The following is a 15,846-nucleotide window of genomic DNA, read 5'->3' on the forward strand; positions in this document are numbered from 1 at the left end:
TCGAAATATATATAGGTTTAATTTTCCAAAAGACCTTCTACTCTTTGGATTTTTTTAATTTAGTCCTTTGTCGACTGAAATTAATTATTACAATCACTAAATTGAATAAACTAAACTAAACTAACCGACTAAACTTAACTAATTATTTTACTTGTCTTACGTAAAAATTAAAGTCTTAATTTTAAAACTTTTAATAAATTTCTGTTAAATTAAAATATGTGGTATTTTAATATTTCAAATAATGAGTTAAAAAATTAAAATTCAATTGATAATACACATTCAAATTAAAGAAGTCAGTTAACAGTATTATCGATCCGACCTTAATTTTTAAATTTAACAAGTAGATTAAATATAAAAAATTAAAATTTATAAGGATTCAAAACAAAATTATACCCAAAATAATTAAAAAAAAATAAGAGGCAATGTGAGGGTGACTTTTAGCTCTGCGCGGTGAAGAAAATTTGTCTGGAACAGCGTCGCGAAAGATCCGGGCTAGGTGGGTTAGAATTTTTTAGGGTTAATATTTTTAAAAAAAATTTATTTCGTTTGTATTATTTGTAAAGAGATTATATATTTTAATTAATTAATTAATAAAAGGGAAGTGAGGGGTTTTTTTAATGTAATGTAATGTTCTCGATTTTACACACTTGTCCGACATGCAGCTTTGTTTCCCAACCTTTTATTACCCATTGGCTGTTTCTTTAAGGGTCGGTTAGGTTTATGTATTTATTCTCCCTTCATCTCTTTTTTGTAATATTTAGTTCCATAAATTTAACTAAATTTATTATCCACGAAAATAAAATCCATTTTTAATTATAATTCAAATATTCAAATATAATTTTACCCAAACTTAAAATATTTATAACAAAAGAATGTGTAAGACAAACATGTCTACATTCTATATTTAGTTAAAATTAATATTATTAAGCTAAGTTGGGATGTATAAAAACATTATTTATTTATTTATTTATTTATTTATTTACAATTTTTTCCACTCTAAAGCTTTTGATTGGAAAAAGAAAAAAAGTTTGTCTCTCGTGCCATGGCGCGCCCAAAACTATGACTCTTTTTCCAACTCCTTTTACGCCTCAGTTGGCAAAACAAAGAGGAATTAACAAAAGAATTTAATCAAATCATAAAATACCCAACAAATGGAAAAAGAAAAAAAAGTAGAAGGATAAAGATAAAGGTGAAAATGACGAAAGCTTGAATGTATAAGATAAATCCAAAAGATGTTGCACCACGCAATATGGAGATGAAAATTAAAATAAAATGGTTCAATTTTGTTTTTTGCTTATAATATTTATGTAATTTGTTAAGGAAATATATAAGGTGTGATTTATGTTCGTTTGTCGAAATTTATGTTATCTCCTTTGAACAATGTCATTTTAAGAACGGTAAAATAGATGAAAACATCTACCATTATATATTATTTAGGCTCATCGTGATTATGATTTATAAGTTGGACACAATTATGTTTGATGGTTTTAAGTTATTAAAACTATATTCATTTTTGTATATGATCTCATTTTATGATACACTCAACCCTTCTTATAATAACATATTTTATCTGTTAAAATTATGAATATTATAGATTATATTTGATTTTTTCATTTTAAGTTTAAAATTATAATATATCAATAACATTAATTACTAATATCTAGATAATATTTTTAATAAAATATTTCTACCTAGATTATATTTAATTATCTAATCTCACTATTCTGGAAACAATTTAAATTTTTTTAACTTAATAAAATATGATTAACAGAGAAATTTTCATATGAAAAATAAATCAATTTTACAATAAAATTAACCGTTACAGTTACAATATTATAAAGAAAGGTAATTGTATACATAAGAATGCAGTAAATAACATAGTAAGCACTAAGAAAAGCCAAAAATGAGAAAGTAAAAGTAAAAGTGGGGGAGAAAAGAAAATGAAAACACTAAGTTGAACACTTAGATTTACATGAGATTCGGTCAAAGGAATATTGAATGCGTAGGTAAAAAAAATTTTGCTTTTATTTTTTGCTTTGAAAGTGCAGAAAGAAGAAGCCAAAAAAAAAAAAAGTTAAGGATTGGGGTAGGGGAAACCAATGAAGTGCGAGACCAAAAAGCTAGAAAACCAGGAAACAGTGAGGCGGCCACCCATCACCATTCACCACCTTCAACCCTTTTAATTTGTATTGGTTTCCTTAGTTAAATCGAAACAAACAACCCCATCAATTTAAGGCAATGTTTGATTTTTGCCATAATTTGCGTACCCCATATGAGCTAAGTTAAGCTATACCCTCTATAGCCTCTAACTCATGCATGTTTTCCGTAATTTGTAATCCCGGCGAGTGAAAATCCGACGTATTCTACTGCTTATTTACGAGTGTAATGGAGTTTGATATTTGGATGAAGCTTGATTGAATATTTTTATTTTTTAAATTTGAATTTAAGTTCGATTAATCATATTTATTAATTTTCATAATCGTTAAACATAGAGTTAATAAAATTATTTAATAAAATTTTGTAGAGTTTACCCTATGCATGCATATGAAATTGTTTTCAGAGTTGAAATTAAAGGAAAATGGGCGTTTGAATTATCTTTTCCGTGAATATTCCGACAGTGTGCGTAGAATAATTAATGTTGGGAGTCTGAAACGATCTGAAATGTATAAAAATTGAAAGTTTGGACCGATCATTGATTGATTCAACACGAAGATGTAGATTTGAAAGCGGGCGGCAGCGTCGAGTTTGTAAAATAATTTTTATTGTAAGGTATAATTATATAGTCATAAGACACGTTGCTGGAAGGCCATTTGTTGAAAGCTTCGGTGCCCAACAGACTGTATAGCAGCAACAGCGGCTGCTACGCAACCGCAACGCCAGTAGTAGGTTTGGTTCATTTGGACGCCTTTCTTTTCTTCTTTCTTTGTTTCGTACTCCATCACCATCAGGGATAGTAAAATCCCAATTACTCAATGGTTTCGGTGAATGTATCCAACAACTCCTTTTATTGTAGAGATATAACTAAATTAATTTTAGAATAAACTTAATATTTATTGTTTGAAAATTATTTATACTTATTTTTAAGTATTTATTTTCAAAATATAATTATGTTTAAATATTAAATATAAAACAAAATTTTGTTACCACCCACGGGTGGAAGGTAATTTAAGAAAAATAATAAAGGCGGGTTTAGATGGGCAGTACGTTTACTTACGATTAGTGTAAAAATAACAGTGGCGATAAGATTAGATACTATAACGATATTGTAGCGTGAAACAAAAAGTGAACTAAACATACCAAATTGCACCCTACCGCTTATCCAAACTCACCCCCTAAGTCTAACATTTAGCCATGACTCTAATGTTGTCAATTTAGAAACAATACTATAATTAAACAAAAATTTTCGGAAAAATTTCAAAAAGGATATAGTACGGATGTTTGACAAAATTACATAAATATAAGAAGTTTAATGTTAAAACTAATTCTATGTATATAATTAAATTAAAATTAAATATATTGATTGAACTTCAATTTACTTGATATTGTTTTCTAAAATCACTCATAAAACTACTATTATATATATAATAAGCAAGACTAAAAAACGTACTACAAGAATAGACAAAAAATTTTAAAACTGAAGACTTGTTAAACAATAGAAAAACAAACAAAAAAACATATAAAGTTTAAGATAACACGGATCTAAATCGACATGTGAAATCATTTATTATTCTAAAATACTCTCAAAACAAAAACAGATTAAGAAGTTGACGAAAAGTTACCGACATTTCAATAAAAATTACTGGTGGCCGATAGAGTTTTAGCGAATGACGAGCACCATCATCTATCCATTATAACTTGTTTAGACATGTGTAATGAATAAAAAGAATAAAGAAAAAAAGGATTGATGAAAGAGAAAAAAAGCAGGTAATAACTAACTCGAAAACTGATACTGTCGCTAAGTAATACAGAAGATAAGAAGCAAACGACTTAGAAAAAAAAATTAGAGTTTTTCGCCAAATAATATAAATTTTAGTATTTATAATCTAAATTAATGGCTATAAAAACATATTTTTAAGACACCAACATGATTTAAATGGCTTTAGTTTCACACTTTGCATCTTTTGCTGACTTTTGAATTGATAATATATGCATCATTTAACGGCATGTGACATCACACGTGATAATGACTAACCCATGCAAAACGGAATTACAATATTATATTTTAATTATCTATTTTTCTACCTATAAATACATCATGAAAAAAAAAAAAAAGCGGCTGATGAGAAATATCCTACTATTCATCCATATATCACAAGACACGTGGCGAATACGTGGCACCCCACGTTGTCTTCTTTTAAAATAGTAACATGTTGGCAACTTTGCATCATGATATCTTTACGACTTAAACTTGATTTCGATCATTATCAATATTTTACACGTCATCTGCAATGTATATATATATATGCGAGTTTAGTATTTTTATTTAAATAAAAATATCAACCCTAAGAATATTTGTTTTCTTAATTTGATAAATTTTTGTTATACACTTGGCACAAGTTGACTGCTTTAATTAAGTCACGTCCCACATTGAGATTTTATTTCTACCATGTTTAATATATGTATAAACCCCTGTCCACGTCGGATTTTACTTTACAAATTAAAAAAAAAAGTCTTCAAAATATCATTCAACAAAAAATTAGTTAGATTCCCAATAATATAAGATATTGTTCCTCCTAAGGAGTTTTATACTTGATTCTGTAAGAAGTTTGAGTATAGCTCGTGTTATGGTGCTCGTAAGTATGTAGCCTATATGTCTTAGGTTGATGGCTCGAGTCTCCTCGTATTGGTGACTTTTATAATTAACATTACGTACAATACTGACACGTTATCCACTAATTAAAACGCTCTCAATTTTATACACTCGAACCTACATCAGACCTTTTAAGATAATCTTTACACAAACAAAATCTCATCATGGAAACAATACCTTTAATTATTCAGCATGAAGTTCCATTATTAGGACAAAACCCTCAACACGTATCAACAAATTAAAATATTTAAATATCAAAATAGGTATAAAATAAATCACATCATGCATTATAGGTAAAGTAAAAATAAAAGTGCATTAAATAATATTGTCCATGACTTGAAAAAAATCAAGTGGTGATGATGAAGGGCTTAGATTCCATAGAAGAGATCCTAATCATCGTTCTTATCTTGGCTTCATCTTGGGATATCTTTTCCTTTTTAATAAAAAAATGATAATTAGTACTTTAATATAGTAATAATTAAATTTTATATGATAAGATTAAAAGACTGGTGGTGTAATCACTGCCTCTGACCATTGACTGAAAAGCACGTGCGCTGCATCTTTTAATTCAAATGTTTTCGGTCGACGATTTCGGTGACGCACGTGCATTCTCTGTCCCCGACAACTTATAATAATCATGTCTTCCATGTTTATTGTTTCTACTAATATTTAATTACACATTTCTTAATCATTTTTTAATTTAATTTAACTTTTCTTTTTATTTTTATAATGCATTAGTAAGCTTTAAATCTTACATTTATATTATTTCTATATAAAATAACAAAGACACTCTTAAAATTAATAATATAATTTACTTTATAAATCGAGAGTAGTTTCGTCTTTTCCTCAACTAAGTTGATATCCGACTAACCCATAACATCGACTCAATCAAAGTTTACTTTAACAACAGCAGCTTCTGGTTGATAAAGCAAATTACATCAAATTAGAGAAGGACTAAACTATAATTAGAACAATGTTTCTTTTTTATAGTACTTACTACTTAGCTGTAAAAATGGATCTAAATTGGGGGGCAAAAAAAGTGATTCTTTTTTTCCCTTTCTTGTGAAGTATCCAAAGCAAGTTGGAGGCATAGACTTTGATCTAAAGTTTTCATTGCATTTTTAATAGATAAATAAAAAAAGCCAAAGCTTTTACCATTTGACCATGCTTGTTGTATGCATTTGTATAAGGATTGTACTCTCTAAATCAAACAATTTTGATGTCAAGTTTGAAATTTGCAATTCCTTTTGTCGGTTTTGGAGCATTTTGTAATTTAAAATTGTTATATCACGTGAGATTTCAAGAGATTAATAATAATTTATAGCTTGTGATTACAATTACAATCATAAAAAAATAGAGTACATCGATGAATTTTAAATCAGAATAAATTTAAACAACATTAACATATGATTTACGTAAATGAGACTCAAACTCGAGCTTTTAATATTTGAGGTATCGGTGGTTACTAATTATTTCAAGATTTTTATTAGATTAATTGGTGTTATTTATGTTAAATAGATTTTATATTTGATGTCCTTGTAATTTACACAATGTATTCATGGTGGATAAATTTATACAATTAACAAAATAATGAAAATAATTAAATTTAAGTGTCTTCATTTTATATTCATTAGCAAAAGATTGAAGTGGGCTTTCTTTTTTCTTAAATCGTTTAAAAGTGAGTTAATGGACGAAACTATATTGCTGATTTGGGCCGAACCTCTAAAAACAATTCAGTCAAGTTCGTTAGGGCTTGTTTGAGAGCCCATAAAATAATTAAGTGTTGGAGATGCGGGGAATCGAACCCCGTGCCTCTCGCATGCGAAGCGAGCGCTCTACCATATGAGCTACATCCCCGAGATTACAATATTTATTTAAATATAACATTTTTAATATGTTAATAATATCGCACTATATAAAAACTAAAACTACAAAATATTATATTTAATTAATTTTAATATATAATGTTTTATATTATTTTTATTTAATATAATTATTCTTCTTTTATCAATTTTAAAAAAATAGTTACAAATACAGATATTTTGAAACAATGTATTTTAAAAATCTCTAAAATATCCAAACCAACCTTTATATATATTCATTCATACAATGGCGGAGCCAATGAAGGTTGGCAGGGGCCCTGGTCTCCTGTAAAATAAAAAAAATTCATTTAAACTTTTTATAGTTTATAAATTTTTAAATTAATAATGGTAAAATTACACTTTGACTTTCCAAAAATAATAAAATTTTGATTTAATCATTTAAAATTATAAATATATAAACTATTAAAATGATAAAATTACATTTTACTATCATAAAATTTACAATTTAATTTCCACCCAAAATAAGTTTCTAACCCTACCACTGTGTTCATAAAAGATGTTACAAGAAATATTGTTAGATAAATATATTAGAAGAATCGTATGTCTATTTCCGGATCTTCCAAATAACACTTGTTTTCTAGCTTCAATATATTTTGAATACTGGGAATTGCCCTTATACTTTACTTTTATTGATTTTTTATTATATTTTGAAAAATAATAAATTTCTCACTCATGATTGGACTTTACAACTAAAAATAATCAATGGAGCTTTTAGACTCCATAAATAAAGTTAGGGATTGATAAGTGTCCTATAAGGAGTATAGTTAAATATTTTTCTTTAAAATGAGACATTTGACAGTTTTTAAAATTGCTTGTGGAATAAAAAAATACATTGTCGAGTATTAAATACTAACTCTTATTATTTGGTCCAAATTCAAAAAAATCATAATTTAAAAACTCGAAAATATATAAAAGACATTTAAATATAAAATATTATAAAATTTTTGAATTTTTTGAATTTGGACTGAGTTGACAAAATGTGCAAACATTGAGAATTAAATTTGTTGAATATTTTTAAAATTAGGACCAACCTGACAGAATGTGTAAAGTGTTAATAGCTAAATTTGTTATTATACCAATCAAAAGATTGCCACATCAGCATTTCGTTTAGTGACCAATGCATTTTATCGGTGGAGTGATTAAAATTGATAATTAATATAATGGAAGTGACTAAATTAACAAAAAAAAATTCGTTGGCCAAAATAGGAATGCATTAAAACTTAGTGACTTTCTAAGTAGTTTAACCTTTAAATTTTTTAAGAATTATTATTAAGAAAAAAATTAAAAGTATCAAATTGATATTTTGGTTATTAACCTTTAAATTAACATGCCGCATCATCCTATGAACGTACGTTAACGAATGAGTGACCAAAATGTAACATTTCTATAACTTAAGTGACAATTATATAACTTTTGAAAGTTGGGTGACCGAAATGTAATTTTAATCAATGGTTAGGGACAATTGGTGTAGTTTATCCTTAAAATATTAAGACAAAATTAACTCTATTTTATATTGATTTAGGGTATTACTCTATTAATAAACGTAAAAAAGAAGTTATTGCCTTCTTCCTAGAGGTGCTCATGGGCCAGGTTCGAGCCACTTCCATGCAAGGTGTCTAGACCAATTTTCTAAGCTCAAGCTCGGCTCGACTCAAAAAATGGGCTTAATTTTTTGCCCATGTTTGACCGAAATTAAGAAAGGTAATCCTAGACTCGTGTCTCCCATATTTGATTTTTTAGATTAGTTTTTATTTAAAAATATATTTTTTAAAAAATATAATACACTAAATGCACTAAAAAACACTAAAATAAAGGTTTTCTTACACATTAAAATTATTTATATTAAAAACACTACCAAAAAAAATAAATGTTTTATTATATTAAAACACAAATAAATATAATAAATATGTTATTGTATTAAATATATTTATTAAAATTTTATATTTTGGGTTGTGTTATTTAGTTGGGTAAGATTTTGGGTAATGAGTTTAATTGTTATTGGGTTAGTAATTTAATATAAATATATATAATTATTTTATTTCTTATAACATAATATATTCAAGTCGAAGTCGAACTAAAAAAATCTTGCCCAAGGTCCGACCTATATATAAAACGGGTCTTAAATTTTATCCAAACCCATTTTTTAAGCGAACCATTGGACCTGGACAAGTGGCCTGGCCCAGAAGAATATACATGATTATATATACATTTTTTTTAAATTATTCAAAACCAAGTTTTATATATACATGATTTTATATGTGCATTATTATTACAAAATATATGTAGGAAAATTTTGATATAATTAAAAAATTAAAAATATCAATTAAAATTTATTTTAAATATTTAATTCAAATAATTGTTAAGAATAAAGTTTATTATAAAAATTAAGCTTGTTGGACGTGTTTGTTTTAATTTACTAATATTACTTAAAAATATATTATGGTATTTCACTTCTGTTTAACTTCACTCATAGTGTATTAAATAATATTTTTATAAATTATTATAGTTTATAAATCAGGGTAGCCAAGACTGTTTTTCTACTAGTACTGATACGTACTGGTATCGATCTGTTCTATTGTACGGTTTCAAGTTTATCGCTATTTTATATATGTGTATAAAAGTATTTACAAATATCAAATAATGAGGTTAAAGAAATTTAGTTAAATTGATAAAGAAAAGATTTTAAAAATGTTTGTGGCATAGGTTCAAATATCACCGCACAAAATTTTAAGATAAAAGAACTCATTAATTATATAAAATATTCTTTAATAAACTTTGCAAATGCAATCCATCATTAAATAAACTCAGATTAAACAACGAAAAAATATATTCCATAAATAATTCAACAAATTCAAATAAATAATAAAAATTTAAAATATATTTTAAATTGATATTTTTTATAAAAAATAAATAATAAAAAAGTAAATTTAAAATTAAAATTATTTTTACGAATAAATAATAAATTTTAAAATATATTTTAAAAGAAATTTTTTTAGTACTGACTGATACACCATATTCCGGTCGATACGAGTGAAATCAACTAGTACGACCGGTACCGATTAGAATTTGCACCAGAATGAAACTTAAAGTTTATTGTTCCGATTTATTACCGAAACAGAGCGTTTCGGTCGATATGGGATGCACCAAAACGATACTGACTAACATGTTATAAATAATAGGCATAATGACTTATTTAACCCTCCAACTTTATAAAAAAAAGTCATTTTAACCCTCCATTTAATATTTCTCCTCTTTTAGCCTTGACTTATTTGACTTTTTTTGGTTAAAAAGTCATTTTAACATGGCAAATACATGAATTGCCACGTGGATGACACATCAACATTTAACTAATTTTTTAAAAAATTATAAAAAATATTTTTCTTATAATTTTATACTTTTTAATAATTTTAATAATTTTTAATTTTTAAAAATAAATTTTATATTTTTAAAATTTTAAAACCTTGAATTAAATGATGGCGTGGCAACCCACTCAGATATCACATTAACAAAGTTAAAAAAGATTAACTTTTCCATCCATTTTGAGGTGGTTTGATAAAAAAAATATATGTTTAAGGGCTAAAAAAAAGCAGAAAAATAAATGGAGGGCTAAAATGATTTTTTTTATAAAGTTGGAAGTCCAAATAAATCATTATGCCTAAATAATAAATATTAATTTAGCTAAGTGATATGAGATAAAACCTCCTCATGGGCTAAGCCACTGGTCTAGGCCCGAAGGCCTATATGAAAAATGGGAGTGTCTTCTATATGAAAAATGGGCTTAAGTAAAATTTAAGGTCTATTTTTTATATGGGCCGAACCTTGGGTAAATTTTTTTGACCCGACCCCAGCCCAACATGAATAATATGTTATAAAATAATATTATATTAATTATATATGTTAAATAATTATTATTTATATTTATATTAAATCACTAATTTAATAACAATTAAACTCATCGCCCAAGACCTAATAAAACTTACCTAACTAAATAACCTAACCCAAAGTATAAAATTTTAAAATTTATATTTAACATAATAAAACATTTATTATATTTATTTGTGTTTTTAATATAACAAAACATTCATTATATTTATGATAGTGTTTTTAATATAAATATATTTGAACGTGGTAGAGAACTTTTATTTTAGTGTATTTAATGTATTATATTTTTAAAAAATAATTTTTAATAAAAATAATCTAAAAAATCAAATATGGAGGAATTGGGTCGGATTTTAAATCATGCCGGACTTAGATAAAAGAAGAAACCATTTTTCGAACAAGACGAATGTAGAATAAAAAATAAAAATAAAAATCCCAAGACTTGAAATATTGGCTTCCAACAAATTTCCATTCTCATTTCGTGTTCTTTTAAATTGATGAATAAATCTTTGATTATTATATAGATAATTACAATTTTATTTAAAAATATATATTTTATACATTGTTTGCTTACAATTGGTGCTTAATTAGACAGCAATTAAAATTTTCATTAAATCCATACAACAAGCTCCAAACTAGCCGTCCTACCTTCTCATTCAACGCTCCTAATTTTCTGTTCTTCTTTGAAAACATCTATAACTTGACAACAACCCCTTTCAGTGTTTTTCACAAAATTCAACTTAATCCAATTTCCTTCAATTCCATTTCCAATCATTTTTTTTTTCAAATTAATCCTTTGACAACCCTTTATTGCTTTATATTTCCATGGATGTTCACTGAGTCTTGAAAAAAAAAAAAAAACCCTACTGTTTGAAAGCTAAGATCACCAATGGAAACACAAGTGGAGAAGGTCTATGTTGCAGTTGGGAACGATGTAAGAGATGGATATAAAACGTTGGCTTGGACGCTAAGAAGATGGAGTTTTCAACCATTCACCATAGTCCTCCTTCATGTTACTTACAACATTTCCACTGATTTTGTTTATACCCCATGTAAGTTCAATCATCAAACACTTAGGGTTCATGTATATATTTTCGGTTTTATCTCTCTACTCTACCGAGAACTTTAACTGATTCACATCATGAACGCATCTCGGAGTGCTTGAACTTGCAGAACCATGATAAACCGAAGAGTTTGTTCATGGTCTGACTCGACCCTAACATTTTTTTTTCACCTTCTATATAGTTGGAAAACTTCCAGCAAGTGCAGTGAGTGAAGAGAAGCTGGAAATATTGAAGAAATATGAGCAAGAAAAGACTGAAAAGTTAATGTCCAAGTACATAGCTTTTTGTGGAAAGGTTCTTTCTTTTTTTTTTTTAAATGGCTTTGGTGGTTGATGAGATTAGTTTTTTTTACTTTGTTGCCATTGATCTGATTATAATAGTTTTTTTTTCATAGGTAAAAGCTGAGATATTAAAAGTTGAGAAATATGATCAACCTATCCACAAGCTCATAGTAGATTTGATGTCAGGTCTTGAAATTGGCAAACTTGTAATGGGAATCACATTCATGAAATCCTCATCATGGTATGCGATTATATAGATCTTATATTCAAGTTGAATCTTTCTACTATTAAATTTAAGAATTCTGATGTTTCGAATTAACTTATTCCTTTCAACATCAGAATTAATTTATTCCTTTCATAGGAGATCAAAGAGTGCAATAAGTGGAGCATTCTATGTTCATCAATATAAACCTGATTTTAGTGAGCTATACATTATATGTGGGGGAAAACTAGTGGTCCTCAATGGGAACATCAATGAAGGGTTGATGGAAGATGATGGAGGAGGGTTCATGGTCGCAAAAATAAAAGAAAAACCAAGCATTAAAAGCTTGTTAGGAAGAATTTTCTGCGAACGCCGAAAATGTTCGTCCCTTCCGTCAACAAACCAAGATTCGGTGAAGGATCGGTGGGACAATAATGTGGAAGAGCTTGAAAGCTATTTCCAGCAATTGTTGTCTTTGAATTTGGATGAAGAGAGTGATATGTTACAAGCTAATCCAATGGAGTCAGATACACCAGAAAGCACTAATTCCAACATGGTGAGATAAGAACCATTTTAAAATGTTTGCAGCAGGTAGAAATTTTTTGTTGTTTATGACTAACTAAATCCTGTTTTGCCAACAATTATCTATGTTCATTTCTTGACTCTAGAGGCATATGACAGGGACAGGATGTTTAATTATGTTTGGTCCCTTGTCTAGATTTGAATGTCTTGTCATTTACCTAATTCTATAATTATTGAGCATCCATCATTCCATTTCCATGCCATAAGGAAAATGGTTGCATGTGGTAGAATTCCAACCCCAAAGCTGCTAAATGTCTACATGAATCAACTGAACTAAACACGCATTTAAGACAGTGATTTTCTGACAATTATGTTGATGAGTAATTGGACAAAAGCATTGTCTTATTGACAGAATGATGAAGAAAAAATGGAAGCTGTGCAATGTAAGATAGATGAAGCACATGAGGCTATTCTTTTGAAGAAGAAAGAAGCTAAGGCTGATGTTGAAAGACATGCAAAAGCTAAATCGGCTATAGATTTATGCAATGCCAAGGTATTTTTTCAAGCTCTTTTGATTTTGTTTCGTGTGTGTTTGGAGCCTTAAATTCATTTATTTTCTTTTAGGCTGAGGAACTCGAAACTCAGATAAAAGAAGAGGTCACCCACCGGTTAGAGATTAAGAACGTATTGGACATTGAAAAAGAGAAACTCTTTGAAGTTAAAAGAGAAGTTGAAGAGAGCAAAAATAGGCTTAATTCACTTAAGGAACTTCAAGTTGAACTATCAAATAAACTTCAGAAATCAAGTCAAGCAAGAGCAAATGCTGTGGCTCAGTTAGAAATGGCTGCAGTTACAAGAGCTAAGATGGTGATGGAAATCGAGGAATTGAGGCGACAAAGGGATGTTTTTCAACGTAGGATTGAGTTTTGTAGAGAGAAAGATGCACTCAGAATGGTTGCACGATCAAACGAGTTAAGATGTGGTTACAGAGAGTATATGGCCGAGGATATTAGATTGGCAACTGATGATTTTTCGGAGCGTTTGCGATTAAAAGTGAGTGGAGATTGGTCGAATGTTTATCGAGGACGAATCAATCATTCAACGGTTGCGATCAAGATGCTCAATTCTGTTAATGGAATGTCCCAAGAAGACTTTCAAGCTAAGGTATGAATGAGGAATGACTACTTGTTTTAGTTAAAGTAGTTGTATCTAATCAGACAGATAGTCACATATATCTGAATAAATGTCCAACGTGAATATTTGTAGGTGAGGCTTCTTAATGACTTAAGACATCCACATTTGGTTGCTCTAACGGGATTCTGCTCGGAGCTGACATGCATAATCTATGAATACATGCACAATGGTAGCTTGAGAGACATTTTATTTACCCCCCAAAGGAGCTGTAGGAAAATAAACAGAAACCGAGTCCTTTGTTGGTATGGACGGATCCGAATAGCTTCCGAGGTTTGCTCGGGCTTGGGCTACTTGCACTCGGCAAAGCCAAGGCCCATAGTTCACGGTCATCTAACCACATCCAACATCCTCCTAGACCGCGACCTAGTTGCAAAGATTAGCGGCTTTGGCTTGAGACAGCACCATGATCACTATGATATAAGATTGGATATTCGAGCTTTTGGGGTTTTATTGATGCATATGTTAACTGGGAGGAATTGGGCGGGCCTGATCGAAGATGCGACAGTGGAGGACCAGGCAGCACTCATTAAGGTCTTGGATGAGAAAGCAGGGAAATGGCCTTCGGACTTGGCAGTAGAACTTGCAAAAATATCTATGAAATGCATGTCGGTGTGCCGAGGGGCGAACCCAGATTTGCAGATTGCAACAGTAATGGAAGAACTACATGAGCTGAAAAAGAAAGCTGATGAACTGAGGGCTAGAGGGGGATTTGAAGTGGTAAGCAATGAGAACGTAAACAGTGAAGACTCAAATGAGGCACCAAGTGTTTTCCTCTGCCCCATAATCCAGGTTTGACTTTAATGGCAAATCCCTAAGAAAAAAAAAACTCTATTCATTGCAATTAGACATTTCAATCCTACCCAACACAATTTGACCATAGAAAAGCAAACCCGAGTTCATTCAACCCATACCCGAGTTGACTTGAACTTAAAACCAATTCAAACCCAAAAACAATTTGAAAGTAATTTGAAATGATGCATACCTAAAATAACCAAAACCCAAATGATCCATCCCACAATAACCCAAATTAAGAAAAAACCAAACTTCGCAACCAAATGACCTGAACTCGAAATTGACCAAACCCAAAATGATACAAACCTGAAATTCACCAACCAAAATGGAATGGAAATTTTAAAACACAAATTGACTCAACCTAGATTCACCCAACCCACATCCAATTGACAAGTCCAATTACAATGAGATTTTGGTTATGGTTTTGATATGTTTGAATGGCATTTGTGGGTGCAGGAAGTGATGAAAAATCCACATGTGGCAGCTGATGGGTTTTCATATGAATTGGAAGCCATAGAAGAATGGCTGAAGATGGGGCATGATACTTCTCCCATGACAAATTTGTGTCTTAAGCACACATTCCTGACCCCAAATCACACCCTTCGTTCCCTCATCCATGAATGGCAGAACAAAGGAGCAAATTTGCCTTGTTGAATTAAAGATATTTCCTTGAGAAGATTTAAGGATTTGGCGTTTGAGTTTCTTCATAGGTTATTTATTGCTTTTGCCTATGACCCAAGTAACAGTGCTATCATCACATAGCCTAGCCTCGTTATCCAATAAGTTTGATATTTGAATCTCGCAATCCCGAGCGGCGAACTCCTTTGTATAATAAATCAATGTAAACAATATCAAATATAGATATAGAGTTCAAGCTGTTTGATATGTTTCTCTTGTGCAGCTCTTTGGATCAGTCATTGCTATTGTTATAAAAAATACGCATGCTTTTCATTTTTACCATTTTGCTAGCATACAGTCCAATCATGTTCATCCCAATCAGTACATAATATAGGAAGTAATTATTCGAAGTTTCAGCACAAGACAGCAAAGGAAAACGAATAATTTGACCATATTTGCTCATGAAAATACGACCATTACCTCTTAGAGAACACCTGGGTAACTTCTTGCAATTATTTGGATATCTTTGCCATGTAACTATGATGCCTTCTACAATTCCATTCAACTCAATACAACCTGAAACTAGAACACAACAAATACT

The 15,846-nt window shown here is 29.4% G+C and overlaps 1 protein-coding gene and 1 non-coding gene across 2 annotated transcripts; one reads left to right on the plus strand and one right to left on the minus strand.

Moving 5' to 3' along the window:
• Positions 1-6,594: 6,594 nt before the first annotated feature.
• On the minus strand, positions 6,595-6,667 carry TRNAA-CGC (transfer RNA alanine (anticodon CGC)). The gene has a single exon. It is a non-coding gene; the product is annotated as a tRNA-Ala (tRNA).
• A 4,543-nt stretch (positions 6,668-11,210) lies between these two features.
• Positions 11,211-15,512, plus strand: LOC105787748 (putative U-box domain-containing protein 50). Its single transcript, XM_012614298.2, has 8 exons — positions 11,211-11,624; positions 11,818-11,930; positions 12,031-12,158; positions 12,279-12,675; positions 13,054-13,194; positions 13,266-13,805; positions 13,908-14,624; positions 15,084-15,512. Exons 1-8 carry the CDS (start codon positions 11,462-11,464, stop codon positions 15,279-15,281), a joined length of 2,397 nt encoding a protein of 798 aa, XP_012469752.1. The 5' UTR covers positions 11,211-11,461; the 3' UTR covers positions 15,282-15,512.
• The last annotated feature ends 334 nt before the right edge of the window (positions 15,513-15,846 follow it).

Source organism: Gossypium raimondii, chromosome 2 (genome assembly GCF_025698545.1).
Source record: "Gossypium raimondii isolate GPD5lz chromosome 2, ASM2569854v1, whole genome shotgun sequence".
Lineage (NCBI taxonomy): Eukaryota > Viridiplantae > Streptophyta > Magnoliopsida > Malvales > Malvaceae > Gossypium > Gossypium raimondii.

Coding starts and splice junctions, on each gene's coding strand:
- LOC105787748 (XM_012614298.2), top strand. CDS start 11,462: ATGGAAACACAAGTGGAGAAGGTCTATGTTGCAGTTGGGAACGATGTA. Junction 11,931..12,030: donor ACATAGCTTTTTGTGGAAAG/GTTCTTTCTTTT, acceptor TTTTTTTCATAG/GTAAAAGCTGAGATATTAAA. Junction 14,625..15,083: donor TCCTCTGCCCCATAATCCAG/GTTTGACTTTAA, acceptor TTGTGGGTGCAG/GAAGTGATGAAAAATCCACA.